Source organism: Pristiophorus japonicus, chromosome 19 (assembly GCF_044704955.1).
Source record: "Pristiophorus japonicus isolate sPriJap1 chromosome 19, sPriJap1.hap1, whole genome shotgun sequence".
Lineage (NCBI taxonomy): Eukaryota > Metazoa > Chordata > Chondrichthyes > Pristiophoridae > Pristiophorus > Pristiophorus japonicus.
Genome location: NC_091995.1, coordinates 72,606,302 through 72,629,271, shown reverse-complemented (window position 1 = coordinate 72,629,271; position 22,970 = coordinate 72,606,302). Strand labels below are relative to the sequence as shown.

At 47.3% G+C, this 22,970-nt stretch overlaps 2 protein-coding genes across 2 annotated transcripts in view; one reads left to right on the top strand and one right to left on the bottom strand.

The window, feature by feature from the left end:
* LOC139230264 (guanylyl cyclase C-like) overlaps positions 1 to 8,279 on the bottom strand; it is a gene marked incomplete at its 5' end in the record, with an annotated part of 252,495 nt that extends 244,216 nt beyond the window's left edge. Inside the window, one exon of the mRNA XM_070862094.1 lies at positions 8,189 to 8,279. Coding sequence (XP_070718195.1) covers positions 8,189 to 8,279 — 91 coding nt within the window. The remainder of the gene's footprint in view (positions 1 to 8,188) is intronic.
* A 260-nt stretch (positions 8,280 to 8,539) lies between these two features.
* Positions 8,540 to 22,970, top strand: part of ift56 (intraflagellar transport 56) — an 87,211-nt gene continuing 72,780 nt past the window's right edge. The window contains exons 1-3 of the mRNA XM_070861592.1: positions 8,540 to 8,628; positions 13,471 to 13,608; positions 22,487 to 22,579. Of these exons, the coding sequence (XP_070717693.1) occupies positions 8,626 to 8,628; positions 13,471 to 13,608; positions 22,487 to 22,579 (234 nt within the window). The 5' untranslated portion in view covers positions 8,540 to 8,625. The remainder of the gene's footprint in view (positions 8,629 to 13,470; positions 13,609 to 22,486; positions 22,580 to 22,970) is intronic.

The window sequence follows — 22,970 nt, the reverse complement described above, 5'->3', positions numbered from 1 at the left end:
CCCGCTCGATCTCCATATCCCTTGATTCCTAGTGTCCAAATGTCTATCTATCTTAGCCTTGAACATACTCAACGATTCAGCATTCACAGCCCTTTAAGAACATAACAACATAAGAAATAGGAGCAGGAGTAGGCCATACGGCCCCTCGAGCCTGCTCCGCCATTTAATATGATCATGGCTGATCCAATCATGGACTCAGGTCCACTTTCCTGCCCGCTCCCCATAACCTCTTATCGTTTAAGAAACTGTCTATTTCTGTCTTAAATTTATTCAATGACCCAGCTTCCACAGCTCTCTGAGGCAGCGAATTCCACAGATTTACAACCCTCTGAGAGAAGAAATTTCTCCTCATCTCAGTTTTAAATGGGCAGCCCCTTATTCTAAGACTATGCTCTCTAGTTCTAGTCTCCCCCATCAGTGGGAACACCCTCTCTGCATCCACCTTGTCAAGCCCCCTCATAATGTTAAACGTTTCGCTAAGATCACCTGTCATTCTTCTGAATTCCAATGAGTAGAGGCCCAACCTACTCAACCTTTCCTCATAAGTCAACCCCCTCATCCCCGGAATGAACTGCCTCCAAAGCAAGTATATCCTTTCGTAAATATGGAAACCAAAACTGCACGCAATGCTCCAGGTGTGGCCTCATCAATACCCTGTACAACTGTAGCAAGACTTCCCTGCTTTTATACTTCATCCCCTTTGCAATAAAGGCCAAGATTCCATTGGCCTTCCTGATCACTTGCTGTACCTGCATATTAACCTTTTTGTGTTTCATGCACATGTACCCCCAGATCCTGCCGTACTGCAGCACTTTGCAATCTTTCTCCATTTAAATAGTAACTTGCTCTTTGATTTTTTTCCTGCCAAACTGCATGACCTCACACTTTCCAACATTATACTCCATCTGCCAAATTTTTGCCCACTCACTTAGCCTGTCTATGTCCTTTTGCAGATTTTTTGTGTTCTCCTCACACATTGCTTTTCCTCCCATCTTTGTATCGTCAACAAACTTGGCTACGTTACACTCGGTCCCTTCCGCGAAGATGTTAATATAGATTATAAATAGTTGGGGTCCCAGCATTGATCCCTGCGGCACCCCACTAGTTACTGGTTGCCAACACGAGAATGAACCATTTATCCCTACTCTCTGTTTTCTGTTTGTTAGCCAATCCTCTATCCATGCTATTGTATTACCCCCAACCCCGTGAATTTTTATCTTGTGCAGTAACCTTTTATGTGGCACCTTGTCAAATACCTTCTGGAAGTCCAAATATACCACATCCACTTTATCCACCCTGTCCGTTACATCCTAGCAAATTTGTCAAACATAACTTCCGCTTCATAAATCTATGCTGACTCTGCCTGACTGAATTTTTCTTTTCCAAATGTCCTGCTACTGCTTCTTTAATAATGGACTCCAACATCTTCCCAACCACAGATGTTAGGCTAACTGGTCTATAGTTTCTTGCTTTTTGTCTGCCTCCTTTTTTAAATAAGGGTGTTACATTTGCAGTTTTCCAATCTGCTGGGACCTCCCCCAGAATCCAGGGAATTTTGGTAAATTACAACCAATGCATCCACTATCCACTTTGGGGTAGAGAATTCCAAAGATTCACCACCCTCTGAGTGAAGAAATCCCCCCTCATCTCAGTCTTTAATGGCTGACCCCTTTATTCTGAGACTCTGCCCCCTAGTTCCAGACCCTTCAGCCGGGGGAAACAACCTCTCAGCAGCACTCGTCCCCCTCGGAGTCATTGTTTGGAATTCTGTGCTTCAAGTGGAATGCGTCACGTAGACAAACATTGCACCTTTGTTATCAACGGGCAGCTGTACCATATATAAATACACGACCTATCGATCTGGGGCTGCAATCACTAACAGAAAATGCTTCCACCCGTATCTATCCAGTGCCACCAAAGTCCACCAAACATATGTTTCCTGGTTGTATTGACATGCAGAAATTACTTTATTTCATTGATTTTTCCAAACCGGCATCAGCAGGTCCTCGGAGAACAGGTGGAACGAATCAATCGGAGGCAATAGTCCAGAGGCCAACTGGTGAAAAGTGGCTAAATAAATAACATTGTACCCTGTCCCTCCCTGGGGCCTGGTACTTTTTCCATGCCTGTTGTTTGTTAGCTCTGATGCTTCAATAGTCTATGGTCTTGGCCTCCAACTTTGGGAACATGACTGGAAGATTAATAACTGGACACTCCGAGTTTGCTTGCTCGTTTTCCTGCTGACCCATTCCTTTGAATCATGTCGGATACACAGTAGCCTCCGCTTTCTTTCCTTGCCGTTCGTCCCTGCTGCTCTTTGGGTCTGTGTTTGTCCTCATGCCGACTGGACTCACCATTTCAGCACAACCCAAGCCACTTGATGGAGATGTCAGTGAGGAAGTGGAAAGCCGTGGCTCAATGGGGTAAGACGCCTGCCTGTTGGTCAGAAGGTTGTGGGTTCGAGCCCCACTCCAAAAACTTGAGGGAATAACCTAGGCTGCCACTCCCAGTGCAGTGCTGAGGGAGCGCTGCACTGTTGGAGGTGTGGTTTTTTGGATGAGGCATCAAACCGAGGCAATGTCTGCCCTCTCAGGTGGAAGTACAAGATCCCATTGGAACTATTTCTAAGAAGAGCAGGGGAGTTCTACCAGTGTCCTGGCCAATATTTATCCCCCAATTAACATCACTAAAACAGATTATCTGGTCATTATCATATTGCTGTTTGTGTTGCCATAAAAGGAGCGGTGAGTGGCCTCGGGAGCAGCATGGAGGCATACTACTTCAGGGAGCAGCGCGAGCTGGTGCAGGAGGGTGACGGAAGCAAAGAGTGATATCATCAAGGTCCGGGTCGGTGATTGCAGCGTGGGCAGATACAGCAGGAGCGGCGTGAGTTCGGGCCCAGGGGCAGCACGGGCCAGCCCACACTGCGATATGTGTGCGCACTAGGTCCATGCAACAGAGCAGTCTCTAGTTGTCTTGGATAACCCTTGCCACTGGACCAAGACCTAACTCTGTCAAGCCCGTGTGGTGGCTGGTGTGCAACGGCCACTCAGCGTTAAAAAAATCCACACACAGGCATCTTCCACCCTTCAGTATGTAGTCAGGATCTGGAATATTAGGTCCTTCATTGAAACATCTGTGAACTCATCCTTTTTTGGCGAGGAAGCAAGTCTTCCTTGTTTCGAGGGACTGCCTATGATGATGATACCTGTGGGAGCTTGCTGGGATTGGCTGCCTATAACAGTGACTACACTTCAAAGGTAATTCATTGGCTGTGAAGCAGTTTGGGATACTGAAAGATGCTATATAAATGCCAGTTCTTTATTCCTAGAGAATAAAAGATCAACCCCTGGGTGATAGTTTGTGACATCACTTCCTCTTGAGAATCCATGTCTGCTGATCCCCCATTGATCATGCCAAGGATTTCTTGCATCCTGCTAACTCCAACTTTGGTGGCACAAACAGGAAGGCAGATTATTATCTGAATGGTGACAGATTATTAAAAGGGGAGGTGCAACGAGACCTGGGTGTCATGGTACATCAGTCATTGAAGGTAGCCGTGCAGGTACAGCAGACAGTAAAGAAAGCAAATGGCATGTTGGCCTTCATAGCGAGAGGATTTGAGTATAGGAGCAGGGAGGTCTTACTGCAGCTGCACAGGGCCTTGGTGAAACCACACCTTGAGTATTGTGTGCAGTTTTGGTCTCCTAATCTGAGGAAGGACATTCTTGCTATTGAGGAGTGCAGCGAAGGTTCACCAGACTGATTCCCGGGATGGCAGGATTGACATATGAAGCAAGACTGAATCGACTAGGCTTATATTCACTGGAATTTAGAAGAATGAGAGGAGATCTCATAGAAACATATAAAATTCTGACAGGATTGGACAGGTTAGATGCAGGAAGAATGTTCCTGATGTTGAGTAAGTCCAGAACCAGGGGTCACAGTCTAAGGATAAAGGGTAAGCCATTTAGAACCGAGATGAAGAGAAACTTCTTCACTCAGAGAATTGTGAACCTGTGGAATTCTCTACCACAGAAAGTTGTTGAGGCCAGTTCATTAGATATATTCAAAAGGGAATTAGATGTGGCCCTTACGGCTAAAGGGATCAGGGGGTATGGAGAGAAAGCAGGAATGGGATACTGAAGTTGCATGATCATATTGAATGGTGGTGCAGGCTTGAAGGGCCGAACAGTCTACTCCTGCACCTATTTTCTATGTTTCTATGTTTTTACCCCATTCCTGTCAGAGCCAGGATCTGCGCCTACTCCATCTAATCAGTACCTTTGTTGATCATAAGGAGGATTGAAATCAGTCGCTGTCTCTATCACAGGTAAAGGAGTCTGTCACCTAACCAGCACCTGAAGATGTCCTGTAAGCATGGCCTCCATCCCACAGTGCTATTTTCCCCCTCTATTGGTACCAGCCTCTGGCTGGAAGGAAAATCCAGTGGAGTTACGGCTGCATATAGTAACGCCACTATTCCTGGCCATAGGAACATAGGAACAGGAGGAGGCCATTGAGCCCTGCCTTTGTCCCATATCCCTTAATACCTTTGGTTAACAAAAATCTAGCAATCTCCGATTTAAAATTAATTGATCTAGCATCAGTTGTAGTTTGCAGAAGAGAGTTCCAAACTTCTACCATCCTGTGTCATAGAATTAAGAAATTTATAGCACAGAAGGCGGCCATTCGACCCATCATGTGTGTAGAAGGGTTTCTTAATTTCACTACTGAAAGGCCTGGCTCTAATTTTTAGCCTATGTCCCCTAGTCGGAGACACCCCAACCAGTGGAAATAATTTCTCTCTATCTACCTTATCAGTTGCCCTTAATATCTTGGCCAGAATGGAGATGATTGGGTAATCCCCCCCGTCAATCACGCCTGGAGACCACACTGTAGTAAGTGACTAGGATCGATTTTAGACACAGAATTTGTGTTATGTAACGATCCTCCACTCACTGCATTGTGCAGCAGAAATCACCCTGTTTTTAATCAGGATATGTTGCTGTAGTTTCGGTCATGAGCTCTGTTTGCTGTAGTCCAGAGAGACTTTTTTAAAAAAAATAGATTCTGTAGACTGTTTGCTACAGTGCGCTGTTTAACTAGACTCTGCTTGCTGTGTAAATAGACTGCTTGCTGTGAATCCTGCTGTATGTCCCGCCCTGCTTCCAACTCATTGGCTGACAGTGGTGTCAATCAACACCCTGGTGGAGGTGGAGTTACAGCATTTGAGGGGCTGCATCCTCAGCGGGAGGTCCCAGAGCACCAGCAGCAAGAGATGTCACAGACTGCATCGTTGGGGCAGGGAGGTCCCAGGCTCACGGGAAGCCTCGGAGGGGAGGGGTTATTGCTAAAAGTAAGCAGAAGGCACAATTTTGTTGTGCAGCAGGTTGTTGGAGCAGGAAGTACTTTGCCACAAGGAGCAGCTGAAGCAGAGGCCAGTCACTCTTTTAAGGAATTGGATAAATATTTAAAGCAGAGGAAGGTACGGGGAAAGAGCTGTGAGATAGGTTTTCAAATGCTCTAGCAAAAGGCTTGCACAGACACGATGGGCTGAATGGCCTCCTTGTGTGTTGGAAACTTCTATGGCCGGTTATCCTGTGAGGAAATCTTTCTCTGTTACTTACCTGATTCAGGCACTTTAAGTGTCACAGGCATCCAATGAGAATGATGCATCATTTTGTACCACACTGATTCCCTCTCCTCAGCACTTTCGCAGGCTGAACCAGACCTTTTTTCAACCTCAGCATCAATGTCCCCTGCAATTTTGTTTGGGGCCACATGGGAGATTCAAAATACTACGCATGCGCGGTTTTTACATTGAAAAGCCGGCTGCGCGGGATTCCTGGAGCGCTGTGCGGCTATGCAGGAATATTGCTCAGCTTCTTGCTTGACCCCCAAGCCGAGCTTCTCACCCCTATATCCGTTCCATCACCAAGACTGCTTACTCCCACCTCCGTAACATCACCCACTTTCACCTCTCCCTCGGCCCATGTGCTGCTAAAAACCTTGTCCATGTTCTTGTCGCCTCCAGACTCTAATGTTCTCCGAGGTGGCCACCCATCCTCCATAAACTTGAACAGAAAGAAGCCAATACAAGCACAAGCTTCCTGCTCCATCCACAGGCCACCTTCAACCATGCATCAAACAGAGTCCTGTACGATGAGCAATGTGCTCCATTGGGTACCATGTGATATTATAATTTGCAAACATAATTTAAAAAGTAGAAAGAGTAGCTTGGTGCTTAAGCATTTTTCCATTTAAATAAGTAAGCTGGCCACCCTTATCTAAAGAATGCAACACAATTTACACTTTAGACCACAGAAAATCAATGGACCTTTTCTTATCAGTTCCCTATGCTGGCCTTTTGGCATAGGATGCAGCACTATGAGTGTGTATAAACATGTATACATGCATGCATGCAAACAAACAAGCAATCAAATGCATGTGCGTAAATGTATGTACATGCAGACATGCTTGTGTGTAAAACATGCATGTCAGCATAAACATGCATGTGTAATTCAGCATGTCTGTAAATGTGCTTGTGTGTAAACATACATGTCTACATATGTGTCAGCCTTGGCTCAATGGCAGCACTAGAAGGTTCTGGGTGCAAGACCCACTCCAGAAACTTAAGCCCACGGCCGACACTTCAGTGCAGTATTGAGGGAGTGCTACATTGTCGGTGGTGTTGTTTTCAGGACGAGACATTATACACTCTCAAATCCCACAGCGCTATTCGAAGAGGAGAAGGGGAGTTCTCCTGGTGACCTGGCCAATATTTATCTCAACTAACATTACCAAGAGATTATCTTGTCAATTTTACCCTATATTATAACAGTACTTTTCCAGAAGTACTTTGTTGCCTGTAGAGTGCTTTGGGACGTTGTGAAAATAGCTAGATAAATACAAGTTCTTCAGAATGCTAACCATGGAGCAGGAGGCAGTCCAAGGCGGCAGGGTGGAGCAAAATAGAAATAGAAAGGTTGTAGTCATAGAGGATCCTATAATTAGGGGAATCGTGTCCGCAGCAGTTGCGACCAAGAGCCCTGGAGGGAATGTTGCCTATCTGGTTCCAGGGTAAAGGCTAACTCGGAGCAACTAGAGAGGAACCTGGAAAGAGAGGGGGGTAGATCCAATGTCGTGGTCTATGTCAGGACCAACGTCCTAGGGAAGAAAAGGGAGGTGATCTTGCTGAGGGAGTATCAGCAGCTAGGAACTAAATAAAAAAAGCAGGACCCCATGTGTGGTAATCTTGGAATTATTACCCGAGCTACGTGCTAATTGGCATAGGGATGGGTAGATCAGGAAGGTGAATGCGTGGCTGAAAGATTGGTGTGGGAAGGAGGGGTTCCATTTCATGGGACACTGGCACTAGTATTGGGACAGGAAGGGGCGGCCTAGACCTATTGGCCGAATGGCCGATTTCTAGGCTGTACAATCTTTGTAATTCTATTTATTTGTGTGCGAACATAGGAACAGGAGACCATTCAGCCCCTCGAGCCTGTTGCATCATTCAATGAGATTGTGGCTGATCTGTGACCTAGCTCCATCTATCCGCCTTTGCCCTACATCCCTGAATATCTTTGGTTCACAAAAATCTATCAATCTCTGATTTAAAATCGACTCCCAACATCAACTGCCCTTTATGGAAGCGAGTTCCAAACTTCTCCCACCTTGTGCGTAGGAAGTGTTTCCTAATTCCACTCCTGAAAGGCCTGGCTCTAATTTTTAGACTGACTCCATGCGGTTCACGGACTTCCAGCCCGCTCCGCTTCGGCTCGGCCCGCACGAATATGGTAGTGTTCGATGCCGCTTGCCTTTCTCTTCCCCGCACCGCTCACCCGACGAGTGCAGCTGGCCGACCAGCGGAGACAGCCGTCGGAAAGCGGTCTCCAGCCAACGGCAGCACCATCTACCCTCCCTGCTCCCTGTAATATCTCGCAAACTTTGCTGAGGTCCGTGTAATCTCGGTGGGTGGGCGGATATTCAGGAGGCAGAAAGGCGGCGGACTGTCGGGAGTGTCAGAAGACACGGCGGCCGACAGTGGGGCAAAGGCGGGCGGGGCGTGGGGGGGGGATACACCACAAGCCCGAATGAGGGGCGCGGCCGGGCAACAGAGTGAATCGAGCGGGTCGGGACCCGAAGTGAACGCGACGGCAGCGGAAGCGGCCCGCAGACTGACCAGTCCGATGCTGAGGTGGTCCCGGGCCGGGCGGCAGGAGGCGCGAGAGCCGGGCCTCCGTTGCTATGGCACTGGGAGAGGAGGCGGGGCTTCACTACTATGACGCGTAAAAAGGTGGGGTGCTCGTTGCTATGACGACTGGAGGGAGGCGGGGCTTGGTTGCTACGAGGACGGGAGGGGAGACGGGGCTTGGTTACTATGACGACGGGACGGGAGGGGAGGCGGGGCTTGATTGCTATGAGGACGTGAGGGGAGGCGGGGCTTGGTTACTAGGACGACGGAACGGGAGGCGGGGCCTTGTTGCTCTGAGGAGGGGAGGGGAGACGGGGCTAGGTTGCTATGAGGACGGGAGGGGAGGCGGGGCTTGGTTGCTATGAGGACGGGAGCGGGCGGTTGGATTTTCTGCAGCTGGAGGCCCGGGAGCGAGAGCCGAGAAAATGGTGAGTGGGGCCTAGCTGAGCCCGTGGACCCGCGCCTCAGTCCGGTTACAGGAGCAGGCCGGGGCCGTCAGCAGTTGATAGGGATTGATTTTTGGCTAATGGACCGGAGCGAGCAGCAAAACCCGGGTAAAAAATGAGGGGCCCGGGGCAGAGAGTGAGGGGTCTGGGGCAGAAACATAGAAACATAGAAAATAGGTGGAGTAGGCCATTCGGCTCTTCGAGCCTGCACCACCATTCAATAAGATCATGGCTGATCATTCCTTCAGTACCCCTTTCCTGCTTTCTCTCCATACACCTTGATCCCTTTAGCGGTAAGGGCCATAGCTAACTCCCTCTTGAATATATCCAATGAACTGGCCTCAACAACTCTCTGCGGTAGGGAATTCCACAGGTTAACAACTCTCTGAGTGAAGAAGTTTCTCCGTGTCCTGAGACTGTGTCCCCTGGTTCTGGACTTCCCCAACATCGGGAACATTTTTCCTGCATCTAACCTATCCAGTCCCGTCAGAATTTTATAAGTTTCTATGAGATCCCGTCTCATCGTTCTAAACTCCAGGCCCAGTCGATCCAGTCTCTCCTCATATGTCAGTCCTGCCATCCCGGGAATCAGTCTGGTGAACCTTCGCTGCACTCCCTCAATAGCAAGAACGTCTTTCCTCAGAAGAGGAGACCAAAACTGCACACAATATTCCGGGTGAGGCCTCACTAAGGCCCTATACAACTGCAGTAAGACCTCCCTGCTCCTGTACTCAAATCGCCTAGCTGTGAAGGCCAACATACCATTTGCCTCCTTCACCTCCTGCTGTACCTGCATGCCAACTTTCAATGACTGATGAACCATGACACCCAGGTCTCGTTGCACCTCCCCTTTTCCTAATCTGCCGCCATTCAGATAATATTCTGCCTTCGTGTTTTTGCCACCAAAGTGGATAACCTCACATTTATACACATTATACTGCATCTGCCATGCATTTGCCCACCTAACCTGTCCAAGTCACCCTGCAGCATTTTAGCATTCTCCTCACAGCTCACACCGTTATCCAGCTTAGTGTCGTCTGCAAACTTGGAGCTATTACACTCAATTCCTTCATCCACATCATTAATGTATATTGCAAATAACTGGGGTCCCAGCACTGAGCCCTGCGGCACTCCACTAGTCACTGCCTGCCATTCTGAAAAGGACCCATTTATCCGGACTCTCGGCTTCCTGTCTGCCAACCTGTTCTCTATCCATGTCAGTACATTAACCCCAATACCATGTGCCTTAATTTTGCACACCAATCTCTTTTGTGGGAACTTGTCAAAAGCTTTTTAAAAGTCCAAATAAACCACATCCACTGGTTCTCCCTTGTCCACTCTGCTAGTTACATCCTCCAAAAAGTCTAGAAGATTTGTCAAGCGTGATTTCCCTTTCATAAATCCATGCTGACTTGGACCGATCCTGTCACTGCTTTCCTAATGCGCTGCTATTTCATCTTTAATAATTGATTCCAACATTTTCCCCACTACTGATGTCAGGCTAACTGGTCTATAATTACCCGTTTTCTCTCTCCCTCCTTTCTTAAAAAGTGGTGTTACCTTAGCTACCCTCCAGTCCATAGGAACTGATCCAGAGTCGATAGACTGTTGGAAAATGATAACCAATACATCCACTATTTCTAGGGCCACTTCTTTAAGTACTCTGGGATGCAGACTATCAGGCCCCGGGGATTTATTGGCCTTCAATCCCGTCAATTTCCCTAACACAATTTCCCGCCTAATAAGTATTTCCTTCAGTTCCTCCTTCTCACTGGACCCTCGGTCCCCTAGTATTTCCGGAAGGTTATTTGTGTCTTCCTTCGTGAAGACAGAACCAACGTATTTGTTCAACTGGTCCGCCATTTCTTTGTTCCCCATTATAAATTCTCCTGAATCTGACTGCAAGAGACCTACATTTGTCTTCACTAATCTTTTTCTCTTCACATATCTATAGAAGGTTTTCGCAGTCAGTTTTTATGTTCCCAGCAAGCTTCCACTCATACTCTATTTTCTCCCTCCAAATTAAACCCTTTGTCCTCCTCTGCTGAATTATAAAATTCTCCCAGTCCTCAGGTTTGCTGCTTTTTATGGCCAATTTATATGCCTCTTCCTTGGATTTAACACTATCCTTAGAATGAGGGGCCTGGGACAGAGAGTGAGGGGTGGCCCAGGGAGTGGGAGGCTGAAGGGGAGCAGGGAGGCCGGTGAGTGGGCTGGGGAGGCAGAGTGGGAGTGAGGGAGAGAGTATCCACCAGAGCTCACTTTCACAGTTGTTGTGTATGAAAGTGTCAGACTGAACAATGTGAGCTCAAAGTAAAGTGTGACCATAGTCTTTTATTGCAGGTCTCCAGAGTGCCTCTCCAACCTGTGAGGCCTCCTTAAATATCTGTGCTCCCAAGGGATTATGGAATCCCTTGGAACTCCAGGGGATGAGCCGTCTGGTGGCTGTACAGAGTAAATACAAGTTTATATATATAAAACAACAGCCACATCTCTACTCAGCAACTATCTCCCACTCCAACTTAATCCAACTGAAATTCCACCCTTTAACTTTTGGATCCACCCAGGATTACCGGTATCTCTGAGATATTCAGCATTTCTCAAACCGCTGCCCTCGCCGCATCCTGAGACCCACGCTCAACGCCATGCGCGCTCTCGACCTCTCTTCAGCAGCACTGACTCACTCTATCTCGAAGCTGTCCTGGTCCGCAGTTCCATTTCATCCTTCGCCTCGTCCCTTTTAACAATAAACTTTTTCCCTTCCTTTCAGGTGTCAAGGATCGTAAGTTTCAACAACTCTTGGACCTTCTTCCCCTTCACTTTCCTCTGCTCCCATTCCAATCTTCCAATCTCACCCCCTGCCGCGTTTTCACCGTCCCCTCTGACCTTCCCCTCTCTGACCCCGAACGATCAGTCCTCAGCAAAGGCCTGAGCTTCATCCCCTTGTGACCCCACCTCAATGAATTTTGAGCTTCCCATTACGCCGAGCTCTTTTTCCGCCTCCGTGCCCACTTCTTCGGCCAGGAGTCTTCCCCCTGTACAGCTGACTCTTTCTCCTGTTTGCAGAATTCTCACCTACCTGGACCCCTCCCTTTGGCCTCTTACACACTAGATCTTTTCATTGCGAACTGCAGGCATGACATCGGCTGTCTCAATTTCTCTGCTCCCCTCACTCACTCCTGCCTACCTCCCTCTGAACTTGCAGCATACTAAATTGAAAGAAATACAAATAAATTGTTGTTTCACCTGGTTGGAGTGTTTGGGGCCCTGGTCAGTGGGGAGGAGGTAAAAGGGCAGGGGTTGCATCTCCTGCGCTTGCACGGGAAGATGCTGTGGGAAAGGGAAGGGGGTGCTGGGGGTGATTGAGGAGTGGACCAGGGTATCGCAGAGGGAGCAGTCCCTTCGGAATGCTGAAAGAGGAGGGGAAAATGTATTTATTGGTAGGATCACACTGAGATGGCGGAGGATGATCCGTTGAACGTGGAGGCTGATGGGGTGAAATGTGAGGACAAGGGGACCCCTGCGCAGTTCTTGGAGGGAGGGGAAGGGGTGAGAGCAGAAGTGCGGGAAATAGAGTGGACACTGTCGAGGGCCATGTCAACCATGGTAGAGGGGAATCCTCAGTTGAGGAAAAAGGAAGACATATCGGAGGCACTAGTATGGAAGATGGCATTGTCAGAACTGATACAACGGAGTCTGAGAAACTGGGAGAATGAAATGGAGTTCTTACAAGATGCGGGGTGAGAGGGAGTGTAGTCCAGGTAGCTGTGGGAGTCAGTGGGATTATAGTGAATGTTTGTCAATAGCCTATCCCCAGAAATGGAGACAGAGAAATTGAGGAAGGGAAGTGTCGGAGATGGATCATGTGAAGATGAGGGAAGGGTGGAAATGAGATGAAAAGCGAATGAAATTTTGTAGTTCAGGGCGAGAGCAGGAAACGTCACCGATACAGTCATCAATGTACCGGAAAAAGAGGTGAGGGGGGGCCCCTATTAGGACTGGAACAAAGAATGTTCCACACATCCCACAAAAGGCAGGTATAGCTAGGATTCATGCGGGTTCCCATGGCAACACGTTTAATTTGGAAGCAGCAAGTGGAGTCAAAGAAGAAGTTGTTCAATGTGAGGACAAGTTCAGCTAGGCGGAGGAGGGTGATGGTGGCTCGGAATTGATTGGGCCTCGGCTCGAGAAGAAGCGGAGCGGTAGTGGGGGTCATGGTCCAGGGGGAGGTAGGAGGAGGTGTCAGAGAGTGGCCGTTCAGCTTCCGCAAGATAGAGGTCGGTTCGCCAAACAACAACAGTGACACCCTTGTTAGCAGGTTTAATGATAATGTTGGGGTTGGATCTGAGAGACAAATAAAAATCCTAGACTTTCTGTCATCGTTAAGCAATCATTGGGGAAGCAAAATTAAGCCGTGGTTCCACTCCTAATTTGACCCCTGCTGGAGAATGCAGATGTTGGGCTTGGCTTGGCTGTGATGCCCTTTATAGTTGAATAACCCACAGGAACTCATTGTCCAGGTTTGCAATGAAGACTGGCCACTTGGAACTTGGTGATGTACCCAGGGTAGCCCAGTTGCTGAGTACCTGTGGAAATGAATTCCATGAAACTGTACTTCAACAAGCAGAGAGGAGGAATAAAGTGTGGGGTGGGGGCGGGGGGGAGGAACATTTTATTGTGGAGGAGTTTCTGCTTTCATGTATCTTGGAGACTGGGATTTCAGTTAGTCAGTTGGTCAGGGATGACTGCAAGTGGGAGGTTTGTGTACACGTTCAATGTAAAAACCCTCCGGATTGAGTGTCTGTGTTTTCCCTGTCTATCCAGATGCTGTCACGTGCAAAACCTGCCGTCAGTGGGGAGACGCTGCAAATGGATAAAAAGAAGAAAAAGGGGAAAAAGATTCCCAAGCTGGAGGAATATCTGACCAGCAGAGACTATTCAGGGGCCCTGACATTGATGGAGGTAAAACAAGATATTGGGACCAGCCGGTTTGTACGCCCAGTGCCATGATCCCTTAGGGTCGAAGGTGACCTGTGGTTCATGGTCGGGGTTGAGTGCGTGTTATAAGGCAAGCAGCAAAAAAAATGTGGTTCCCTTATGTGGCTCCTGCCTCTGAGACAGAAGGTTGTAGGTTCATGTCCCACTCCAGAGACTTGGGGTCCTTATTTTCCAGTTGCTGGATTTTTGGTGCCCGCACATGTTAACGGACAATTTTTTTTGTGTACGTTTGTGCCAGGAAAAGAAAATCGGGACTTTCGCCAAAGAAATATTTGAATTTGGCGCAGCGTTCTCCGAAGTTAGTCTTGGGGGGGGGGAAGCTTCAAGTCGGCGCTAAAAACTCTCTGGGCATGCGCGAAAAGCTGAAGTTGCCAGGGTAACCAAAGACGCTGAAGCCTGCTCCCCCAAAAGGATTGCTACCTCACCGCTGCCGAAAGGGCCATAAAGGACACCCCCCCCCCCCGCCGGCTGGACCCATTGCCACGGCTCGGGATTGCAGCGGGGGGGGGGGGCGGGGGGTGGGGTGAGCAGTCCTAAGGCCCGGGATTGCAGCGGGGGGAGCAGTCCTTTCGGCCTGGAAATCTTTCCTTGTTTCAAAAGAGTTCCCTGTGGGGAAAAAAAGTGTTTTATTTTGTATTCTTATTGCCTCGCTCCTGTCCTCTCGTGCGCCAATTCCTTAATTTTGGCTAGTGTGCACTGCGCTGAAAAAAATCGTGAAGGCCCAAAAACGGCGCGGAAATCATTTTTCTCACAGTCCATGACACTTTCTGTCATCAATCAAGCCAAAATACAGCACCTGCAACAGTGCAGCACTCCCTTTGCACTGAAGTATCAATTAGATTTTTGTGTTCAAGTGTCTATGGTGGGATTTGAACCCAGATCAACCTGACACAGAAGCGAGAGTGCTACAGCCATTTACCTTACTTAAGGAAGGATATACTGGCTTTGGAGGGGGTACAGAGACGATTCACTAGGCTGATTCCGGAGATGAGGGGGTTACCTTATGATGATAGATTGAGTAGACTGGGTCTTTACTAGTTGGAGTTCAGAAGGATGAGGGGTGATCTTATAGAAACATTTAAAATAATGAAAGGGATAGACAAGATAGAGGCAGAGAGGTTGTTTCCACTGGTCGGGGAGACTAGAACTAGGGGGCACAGCCTCAAAATACGGGGGAGCCAATTTAAAACCGAGTTGAGAAGGAATTTCTTCTCCCAGAGGGTTGTGAATCTGTGGAATTCTCTGCCCAAGGAAGCAGTTGAGGCTAGCTCATTGAATGTATTCAAGTCACAGATAGATAGATTTTTAACCAATAATGGAATTAAGGGTTACGGGGAGAGGAAGGGTAAGTGGAGCTGAGTCCACGGCCAGATCAGCCATGATCTTATTGAATGGCGGAGCAGGCTCGAGGGGCTAGATGGCCTACTCCTGTTCCTAATTCTTATGTTCTAATCAGTTTTCAACCAGACCTGCGGCAAAAATTTTGCATACAGAAAACCGGCGCTGACAGTCATCGCTGGCGTGCAAACTTTGAGCAAAATTGCAAAATCATAATTGCTCCAAAAAAATCAGCAGGCGCCAAAAATACAGCGTTCAATGGTGGCGAAAATAGAACCCTTGAGCACATAATCAAGGCTGACACTCCAGTGCAGTGCTGAGGGAGGGCTGCATTGTCGGTGGTGCCGTCTTTCGAATGAGATGTTAAACCAAGGCCCTTTCTACTCTCTCAGGTGGACATAACAGATCCCACGACATTATTTTGAACAGGAAAGAGGAGTTCTCCCGATATCCTGGCCCATATTTACCCCTGAACCACACCACCAAAACAGATGATCATTCACCCCCTTGCTGTGTGCAAATTGGCTGCCCTGTTTCCTCTATCACAACAGTGACTGCCCTCCAAAAAGTATTTCTAATTGGCTGTAAAGCGCTTTGGGCCGTCCTGAAATCATGAAAGGTCGTTCTTTCTAAATGCGCTCTCAAAAATCGCAGCTATTCCATGGCAATCAGTTCTTTATATATAAGAGCACTGAAATAGTCGCATTCAAGCATCTGAACTCATGAGCGCCTGATGCCCCACAGAAACACGATAACCTGAAAGAAACTGGCTGTTAGATTTCAGCAGATTCCATAGGCGTCCATCAGGTCACCGTGCGCTTGAAGCTGAATAATCATGTGGGGAAGCTCTCTACTCCTCCAAATATCTCCCTGTCTCGGTCTCTGTATCGCCTTAGGACATCTGCCAGCGTTAAAGATCCTATATATATGCAAGTTGTTGCTGAAAACATAGAAAATAGGTGCAGGAATAGGCCATTCGGCCCTTCGAGCCTGCACCACCATTCAATATGATCATGGCTGATCATTCAGCTTCATTACCCCTTTCCTGCTTTCTCGCCATACCCCTTGATCCCTTTAGCCGTAAGGGCCACATCTAACTCCCTTTTGAATATATCTAACAAATTGGCTTCAACAACTTTCTGTGGTAGAGAATTCCACAGGTTCACAATTCTCTGAGTGAAGAAGTTTCTCCTCATCTCGGTTCTAAATGGCTTACCCCTTATCCTGTGACCCCCTGGTTCTGGACTTCCCCAACATCGGGAACATTCTTCCTGCATCTAACCTGCCCAATCCCGTCAGAATTTTATATGTTTCTATGAGATCCCCTCTCATTCTTCTAAATTCCAGTGAATATAAGCCTAGTCGATCCAGTCTTTCTTCATATGTCAGTCCTGCCATCCTGGGAATCAGTCTGGTGAACCTTCGCTGCACTCCCTCAATAGCAAGAATGTCCTTCCTCAGATTAGGAGACCAAAACTCTACACAATATTCAAGGTGTGGCCTCACCAAGGCCCTGTACAACTGCAATAAGACATCCCTGTTCCTATACTCAAATCCTCTCACTATGAAGTCCAACATGCCATTTGCCTTCTTCACCGCCTGCTGTACCTGCTTGCCAATTTTCAATGACTGATGTACCATGAACATGTCTATATAGCGATCAGAGTATTTCTTCCCGTTTTTGGTGTTGCCACCATTGTAAAGCTAGTACAAAGGTTTCCTCTGATTACAATTCTGTGTGGAAATTCTGGTTCTTCTGGAAACCTTTGCTAGAAATATCACCGAGGAAATCTTCCTCTTGTATTTAAAATGCTGCTGAAATGACCTATATTGACTCCCGGTTAAACAACACTTCGATTTCAAAATTCTCACCCTTGTTTAAAAAGCCATCCATGGCCTCGCCCCTCCCTATTTCTGTAATCTCCTCCAGCCTCACAACCGCTTGAGATGTATGCCCTCCTCAAATTCTGCCCTTTTGTGCATCCCTGATTATAATCACTCAACCATTACTGGCCATGCCTGCAGCTGCCTCGGCCCCAAGCTCTAGAGCTCCCTGCCTAAACCTCTCCGCCTCTCTACCTCACTTACCTCCTTCAAAATGCTCCTTAAAACATACCTCTTTGACCAAGCTTTTGGTCATCTACCATGATTTCTTCTTGTGTGGCTCGATGTCAAATCTATTTGTTTTGTCTTAAAGCACTCCTGTGAAGCGCCTTGGAATGTTTTACTGGAGTAAAAATAAAACTGACCTACCCCTTATTTAGGACTGAGATGAGGAGAAACTTCTTCATTCAGAGAGTTGTTAACCTGTGGAATTCCCTGCCGCAGAGAGTTGTTGATACCAGTTCATTGGATATATTCAAGAGGGAGTTAGATATGGCCCTTACAGCTAAAGGGATCAAGGAGTATGGAGAGAAAGCAGGAAAGGGGTACTGAGGGAATGATCAGCCATGATCTTATTGAATGGTGGTGCAGGCTCGAAGGGCCGAATGGCCTACTCCTGCACCTATTTTCTATGTTTCTAAAGGCACTATAAAAATGCAAGTTGTTGTTAAACTACAGCAACCAGAGGAACCCTCCCTCCTCCCCATCCTACACTGGAGAACAGGCTTTGAGTCACACCCACTGTGAGTAAATCTGTGTTGTCATAGTGTTTCGCTGCTTTCAAGACCACTGATGGTGATTTTGATTTTTTTTTTTAAAAGCTGCTTAACAGTTATAGGAACATCAGGAGTGGGCCACACGGCCCCTCGAGCCTGCTCTGCCATTCAATAAGATCATGATCATGGACTCAGCTCTACTTCGCTGCCCGCTCCCCAGAACCCCTTATCGCTCAAGAAACTGTCTATTTCTGTCTTAAATTTATTCAATGTCCCAGCTTCCACAGCTCTCTGAGGCAGCGAATTCCACAGATTTACAACCCTCTGAGAGAAGAAATTCCTACTCATCTTTTAAATGGGCAGTCCCTTATTCTAATATCATGCCCTCTAGTTCTAGTCTTCCCCATCAGTGGAAACATCCTCTCTGCATCCACCTTGTCAAGGCCCCTCATAATCTTATACGTTTCGATAAGATCAACTCTCATTCTTCTGAACTCCAATGAGTAGAGGCCCAACCTACTCAACTTTCCTCATAAGTCAACCCCCTCATCCCCTATCATATCAGTGTGCCAGTGCAACCTTCGGCCGCCTGAGGAAAAGAGTGTTTGAAGACCAGACCCTCAAAACTGCCACCAAGCTCATGGTCTACCTGCCCTCCTGTATTGCTCAGAGAGATAGACCATGTACAGCAGACATCCCAAGTCACTGGAGAGATACCACCAACGATGTCTCCGCAAGATCCTACAAATCCCTGGGAGGACAGATGCACCAACTTTAGCGTCCTCGGCCAGGCCAACATCCCCAGCATTGAAGCACTGACCACACTTGATCAGCTCTGCTGGGCAGGCCACATAGTTCGCATGCCAGACACGTGGCTTCCAAAGCAAGCCCTCTACTCGGAACTCCTTCACGGCAAACGAGTCAAAGGTGGGCAGAGGAAACATTACAAGGACACCCTCAAAGCCTCCCTGATAAAGTGCAACATCCCCACCGACATCTGGGAGTCCCTGGCCAGAGACTGCCCTAAGTGGAGGAAGTGCATCCGGGAGGGCGCTGAGCATCTCGAGTCTCATCGCCGAGAGCATGCAGAAATCAAGCGCAGGCAGCGGAAAGAGTGTGCGGCAAACCTGTCCCACCCACCCCTTCCCTCAACGACTATCAGCCCTACTTGTGACAGGGACTGTGGTTCCCGTATTGGACTATTCAGCCACCTAAGGACTCATTTTAAGAGTGGAAGCAAGTCCTCCTCGATTCCAAGGGACTGCTTATGATGATCATCATCATCATCATATCTGAAGTGGTAATAAGCCAATTGAGTAAATGTTCACGGAAAGTGATTGTGGGTTTTACACAGAGAAAGGTTTCTGTTGCTTTTTAACCATTCTACAGATTTATCGTGCAATTCCAGTTTGGGGGAAAGGGGAGCATCAGTCTATTGGTGCCTTATCCAACTGTACTCCAGAACTTAAAGCAATATACTGCAGATTCTGGAATCTAGAACAAGAACAGAAAATGCTGGAAATGTTCAGCAGGTTAAGATGCTGACATGGAGTGTTTCCAGCAATTTCTGGTTTTATTTCTGCATTAGAACTGTTGCACATAATGTTTCTGGAGTGTTTAACATTATTACTCATAATCTGACAGAGGAAGTATCACAACTAATGTGGTTCTGTGTAGTGATTCCTTGCACGGCTCGCTGGTTAAATGTCCCCCTAATGTGAGACTGACCTGTGTGGTGAGTTGACCGTGAGCTAGCCCCAGTGTTAATCACCACCTTGACTCCTGCTCCTGAATAGTGACCTCAGTGGAAGGTGCACCTATGTGCGTGCCAGGCAGTGCCATCCACGTTGGACCGAAGAGCACTAGATCAGGGTAATGGCAAGAAGCTAGGGACAATGCTTGAGCAGAGGCAAAAGCTCATTTAAAAGGCAAATGGAATGTTGGCCTTTATCTCAGGAGGGCTGGAATATAAAGGGGAGGAAGTCATGCTACAGCTGTACAGAGCTCTGGTTAGACCCCACCTGGAATACTGCGTTCAGATCTGGGCATCGCACCTCGGGAGGGATATATTGGCCCTGGAGGGGGAGCAGCGCAGATTTACCAGAATGATACAGAGGCTAAAAGGGTTAAATTATGAGGACCTGTTGCATAGACTAGGCTTGTATTCCCTTGAGTATAGAGGATTATGGGGTGATTGAATTGAGGTGCTTAAGATGATTAAAGGAGTTGATAGGGTAGATAAAGAGAAACTATTCCCTCTGGTGGGGGAGTCTAGAACAAGGGGGAATAACCTTAAAGTTAGAGCCAGGCCACTCAGGGGTGATGTCAGGAAGCACTTCTTCACACAAAGGGGAGTGGGAATCTGGAACTCTCTCCCCAAAAAGCTGCTGAGGCTGGGGGTCAATTGATAATTTCAAAAATCAGATTGATAGATTTTTGTTAGGCAAGGGTATTCAGGATTATGGAACCAAGGTAGGGTAGATAGAGTTAAGATACAGATCAGCCATGATCTCATTGAATGGTGGAATAGGTTACAAACGAATAATGATGGACAGGTAAAGACCTTCTGGTAAATCAACCTGTCCCTCACAATTGCGATACCCTGTATATCACAATATATACTCTCCACCCCACCTGAAACCATGAGATTTCCTGGGAGAGGCAAAAAACCAGAGAAAAATCCAGGCCAATTTTGGGAAAAGAAATCTGGGAAATTCCTCTCCAATCCATCTAGGCGATCAAAACTAGTCTAGCCTAACCTCGGTGGAAGGAAAATTAATGGGAAAAATCCTGAGGGATAGGATAAATCTTCATTTGGAAAGCCATGGATTAATCAAGGACAGTCAGCATGGATTTGTCAAGGGAAGGTCGTATCTGACAAACCTGATTGACCCTCCTGGTTACCTCCTTGAAAATGTCAATGAAGGCAGTGCGTATGATGTCGTGTATATGGATTTTAGCAAAGCTTTTGATAAGGTCCTACATGGCAGACTGGTCATGAAGGTAATAGCCTATGGAATCCAGCGCAAAGTTGGATCCAAAATTGGATCAGAGGCAGGAAGCCTCTGGTTGATGGGTGTTTTTGTGACTGGAAGGCTGTATCCAGTGGGGTTCCGCAGGGCTCAGTGCTGGATCCCTTGCTTTTTGTGGTATATATCAATGACTTGTACGTAAATGTTGGGGGTATGATTGAGAAGTTTGCGGATGACACTAAAATAGGCCTTTTGGTTGATAATGAAGAAGAAAGCTGTGGACTGCAGGAAGATATCAATATACTGGTCAGGTGGGCAGAACAGTGGCAAATGGAATTCAATCCAGATAAGTGTGAGGTAATGCATTTGGGGAGGTCAAACAAGGTAAGGGAATACATGGTACGACACTGAAAAGTGTAGAAGGACAAAGTTACCTTGGAGTGCAGGTCTACAAACTCCTGAAGGTAGCAGGTCAGGTAAATAAGGTGGTTAGGAAGGCATATGGAATACTTGCCTTTATTAGTCGAGGCATGGAATACAAGAGCAAGGAGGTTATGCTTGAACTGTATAAAACACTGGTTTGGCCACAGCTGGAGTACCGTGTGCAGTTCTGGTCACCATAATACAGGAAAAATGTGATTGCACTGGAAAGGGTGCAGAGGAGATTTACAAGAATATTGCCTGAACTGGAGAAGTTTGGCTGAGGAAGAATTGGAAATGCTGGGTCTGTTTTCTTTGGAACAGAGGAGGCTGAGGGGAGACCTGATTGAAGTGTATAAAATTATGAGGGGCCTGGATAGAGTGGATAGGAAGGATCAGTTTCCCTTGGCAGAGTGACCAACAACCAGGGGGCATAGATTTAAACTAATTGGAGGGAGGTTTAGAGGAGATATGAGGGGACATTTCTTCTACCAGAGGGTGCTGGGGGTCTGGAACTCACTACCTGAAAGAGTGGTAGAGGCAGAAACCCTCACCACATTTAAAAGATACTTGGATGTTCATTTGAAGTGCTGATACGATGGGCCGAAATGGCCCCCTTCCATGCTGTAAATTTCTATGATTCTATGATCACTCTGGCACTGAATTCCCTGCAGTACCTACTTTTTGTATGAGGTACTGGCTGTTCGCCCCAGCCAGAAACAGGTCCAGCTCTCGCTTGGAAGGAATCAGCGAATCAGCATCCACCGCTCGAGACGGCAGCCTGTTCCAGAGGTCCTCTATTCTCTGGGAAAAGAAGCACCACCTGACATCTAACCTAGATCTGGCCTCATGCAACTTAAATCTACGAACCCTGGTCCTCCCTGACCTATTTAATTGGAACGTATTGTCAACTGGAATACAATCTATTCCCTTCATTATCTTTTAAGATCCCCCTCAGTCTGCTCTTCTCTGAAGTGTAGACTCCCAACTCTTTTACCCTATCTTGATAACTGGGAATTAGTGTAGGAGCCCACCTCTGCACCTTGCTCGAGTAGCCGTATGGCCTACTCCTGCTCCTAATTCTTAGGTTCCAAAGCCTCAATATTACCCACCATGTGAGGAGACCAAAACTAGACACGGTATTGCAAGTGAGGCTTGTTGTACAAGGACAAAACAGTAGGCCTCGTCTTGTACTCAATCCTATGGACACACTCCAACACCCGATTTGCTCTAGCTATCGCTTCACGACCTTGCTCATGTACCTTTAGAAATGTCTGCAGTAGAATGCCCAAATTTCTCTCTATCTCCACCAGGTTCGAGAGGCTGAATGGCCCACTCCTATTCCTATGTGAGAATAAGCCGATATGGATTTGCTTCAGCACAGTGCTATAAGCTCAGGCCAAGATGTGCCGTGTGTGGAATGACTCCATGCGTGATGAGAGCGGTAGCTGTTCTGGTGACTTCAGCTGATAGGTTGGTCTCTTCTCAATAACTCTTCTTTTTCTATCCCAGTTCAAGCGGCACGTGGGCGAGAAGGAGGAAGACATTGACTTGTGGATGGGATACTGTGCATTCCACCTTGGAGATTATAGGAGGGCCATGGAGGTAAGGACAAGCCTTGCAAAGAATATGAATGCTAATAGCATTTTAGGTGTCTCCCATGTATGAGGAAGATCTTACAGCCATTAAATGAGGGTGCTTTAAATCCTTCTTTCCATCAACCCTGCCCACATTCTGTGGTGATCAAAATTTCTGCAATCCTAGTACCAGGGTATGAAGGCGGAACATTTATCTTGATCTACATTGGCTGACTGGAGTTTTCCAGTCCCTTCCTTCCGGTACTGTTCATGTTACTAAGCTGCTCGACAAGCGACACAGTATTTTAAAAAAATTATATCAATTTGCAGCTTAAAACACGCTTTCTTTGAACTTTATCGTTAACCAGTGTGCAAGATTAATCTCGGGCCAATTACCTACAGCCACATACTCGCTGTGA